This window comes from Lutra lutra, chromosome 2 (assembly GCF_902655055.1).
Source record: "Lutra lutra chromosome 2, mLutLut1.2, whole genome shotgun sequence".
NCBI classification, from domain to species: domain Eukaryota; kingdom Metazoa; phylum Chordata; class Mammalia; order Carnivora; family Mustelidae; genus Lutra; species Lutra lutra.
Window position 1 is genome coordinate 115,388,415 of NC_062279.1, and position 2,805 is coordinate 115,391,219.

The 2,805-nt window shown below is 49.3% G+C and overlaps 1 protein-coding gene across 1 annotated transcript; it reads left to right on the plus strand.

Annotated features, from left to right (window-relative positions):
• Positions 1-508: 508 nt before the first annotated feature.
• LOC125093312 (heterogeneous nuclear ribonucleoprotein D0-like) lies at positions 509-1,605 on the plus strand. The gene has a single exon (XM_047718304.1). It carries the CDS (start codon positions 509-511, stop codon positions 1,571-1,573), a length of 1,065 nt encoding a protein of 354 aa, XP_047574260.1. The 3' UTR covers positions 1,574-1,605.
• The last annotated feature ends 1,200 nt before the right edge of the window (positions 1,606-2,805 follow it).

A 2,805-nucleotide genomic window follows, 5' to 3' on the forward strand; every position in this document is an offset into this window, starting at 1 on the left:
GCCACTCTCCTTGGTATTGAAACTGCACTCCTTGGTAGGTGAACTTGGTCCTGGCTAGATTTCTTGTTGATATTCTGGGGGAAGGGCCTGTTGTAGTCATTCTCAAGTGTCTTTGCCCCTGGCAGAATTGCACCGCCCTTACCAGGGGCCAGGCTGAGTAATCTGCTCGGCTTTCCTTTCGGGAGCTTTTGTTCCCTGAGTGCTTTCCATAGAGTTCTGGAGGATGGGAATGAAGATGGTGGCCTCCCAGTCTCTGGCCCGGAGGAGTCGAGAGCCCGGGGCCCCACTCCTCAGTGTGCCCTCAGAGAACAGCACCCAATTACTCCCATCACCCTGGCCTCTGGCCGCGCTCCGAGCTGACCGAACCTGCGACCAGTTCAAGGTAACCCCGAGCTGAGAGCTCACTCCTCGGCTCTGTCTCTAGTTTCTGCTAGTTTCTAGCTCTGCTGCTAGTTTCGGTTCGCGGCGGGGGCGGGTGTCCTCTCGGTGGCGGCGGATGCAGTAGACGATGTCGGAGGAGCAGTTCGGTGGGGACGGGGCGGCAGCGGCAACGGCGGTGGTAGGCGGCTCGGCAGGCGAGCAGGAGGGAGCCATGGTGGCGGCGGCGCAGGCGGCAGCGGCGGCGGCGGGAAGTGGCGCCGGGACCGGGGGCGGCACCACGGCTGGAGGCACCGAAGGGGGCACTGCCGAGTCGGAGGGGGTGAAGATCGACGCCAGCAAGAATGAGGAGGATGAAGGCCATTCAAACTCCTCCCCACGACACTCTGAAGCAGCGACGGCACAGCGGGAAGAATGGAAAATGTTTATAGGAGGCCTTAGCTGGGACACTACAAAGAAAGATCTGAAGGACTACTTCTCCAAATTTGGTGAAGTTGTAGACTGCACTCTGAAGTTAGATCCTATCACAGGGCGATCAAGGGGTTTTGGCTTTGTGCTATTTAAAGAGTCGGAGAGTGTAGATAAGGTCATGGATCAGAAAGAACATAAATTGAATGGGAAGGTGATTGATCCTGAAAGGGCCAAAGCCATGAAAACAAAAGAGCCTGTTAAAAAAATTTTTGTTGGTGGCCTTTCTCCAGATACACCTGAAGAGAAAATAAGGGAGTACTTTGGTGGTTTTGGTGAGGTGGAATCCATAGAGCTCCCTATGGACAACAAGACCAATAAGAGGCATGGATTCTGCTTTATTACCTTTAAGGAAGAGGAACCAGTGAAGAAGATAATGGAAAAGAAATACCACAATGTTGGTCTTAGTAAATGTGAAATCAAAGTAGCCATGTCGAAGGAGCAGTACCAGCAGCAGCAGCAGTGGGGCTCGAGAGGGGGATTTGCAGGAAGAGCTCATGGAAGAGGTGGTGGCTCCAGTCAAAACTGGAACCAGGGATATAGTAACTATTGGAATCAAAGCTATGGCAACTATGGATATAACAGCCAAGGTTATGGTGGTTATGGAGGATATGACTACACTGGTTACAACAACTACTATGGATATGGTGATTATAGCAACCAGCAGAGTGGTTATGGGAAAGTATCCAGGCGAGGTGGTCATCAAAATAGCTACAAACCATACTAAATTATTCCATTTACAACTTATCCCCAACAGTGGGAACTTCATTGCAGGCCCTGTGTCTGCATTCCCCATTCTAATACCTGTATGCTCTGCGACACTCAGACACCCCAGATCCTTCTGTGACCCTGCGGGACCTGAGGCCATGCTGACCCTGCGTGGGCTTCATCCCGGTTAAGCCTCTGGAGTGATGTCCCTCAGTCGAACAGGCTTTTGAAAGTCCTGATTTTGTGTTCTGTTGCTCTGCTGCTTGCCGGGAGCCGGCCCCTCCCCCTGCGGTCTATCTTCCCATCGCTTTGGATTCACTTCTCTGCCAGTCCTACCTTTCAGAAAGTGGTTGATTTTCTGTTTCTAGAATTGCTGTTCTTCTCTTCAATCTCCCATTGGATTTGTAGGTGTTTGCAATCTTTAGATAAGCTATCTAGCTCATCTCCTGCTACTTGAAGTAGTCTCAGCCTGCTACTTCTCCGCCATCTTGACTCCTCCTCCTCTTCTTTGAATTTTTGGTAGACTTCACCAATGAAACCATCTGGTCCTTTACTTTGGTTGTGGACACTTTTATGACTGATTCAGTGTCCTTAATATTTTTTTTTTTAATTTTTTATTTTTTTCAGCATAACAGTATTCATTATTTTTGCACCACACCCAGTGCTCCATGCAATCCGTGCCCTCTACAATACCCACCACCTGGTGCCCCCAACCTCCCACCCCCCACCCCTTCAAAATTCTCAGATCGTTTTTCAGAGTCCATAGTCTCTCATGGTTCACCTCCCCTTCCAATTTCCCTCAACTCCCTTCTCCTCTCCATCTCCCCTTGTCCTCCATGCTATTTGTTATGCTCCACAAATAAGTGAAACCATATGATAATTGACTCTCTCTGCTTGACTTATTTCACTCAGCATAATCTCTTCCAGTCCCGTCCATGTTGCTACAAAACTTGGGTATTCATCCTTTCTTTTTTCTTTTTTCTTTTTTTTTTTTTCTTTACAGCTTTATAAACATATATTTTTATCCCCAGGGGTACAGGTCTGCGAATCACCAGGTTTACACACTTCACAGCACTCACCATAGCACATACCCTCCCCAATATCCATAACCCCACCCCCTCACCCAACCCCCTCCCCCCATCAACCCTCAGTTTGTTTTGTGAGATTAAGAGTCACTTATGGTTTGTCTCCCTCCCAATCCCATCTTGTTTCAGTTACTCTTCTCCTACCCCCTCAACCCCCCATGTTGCA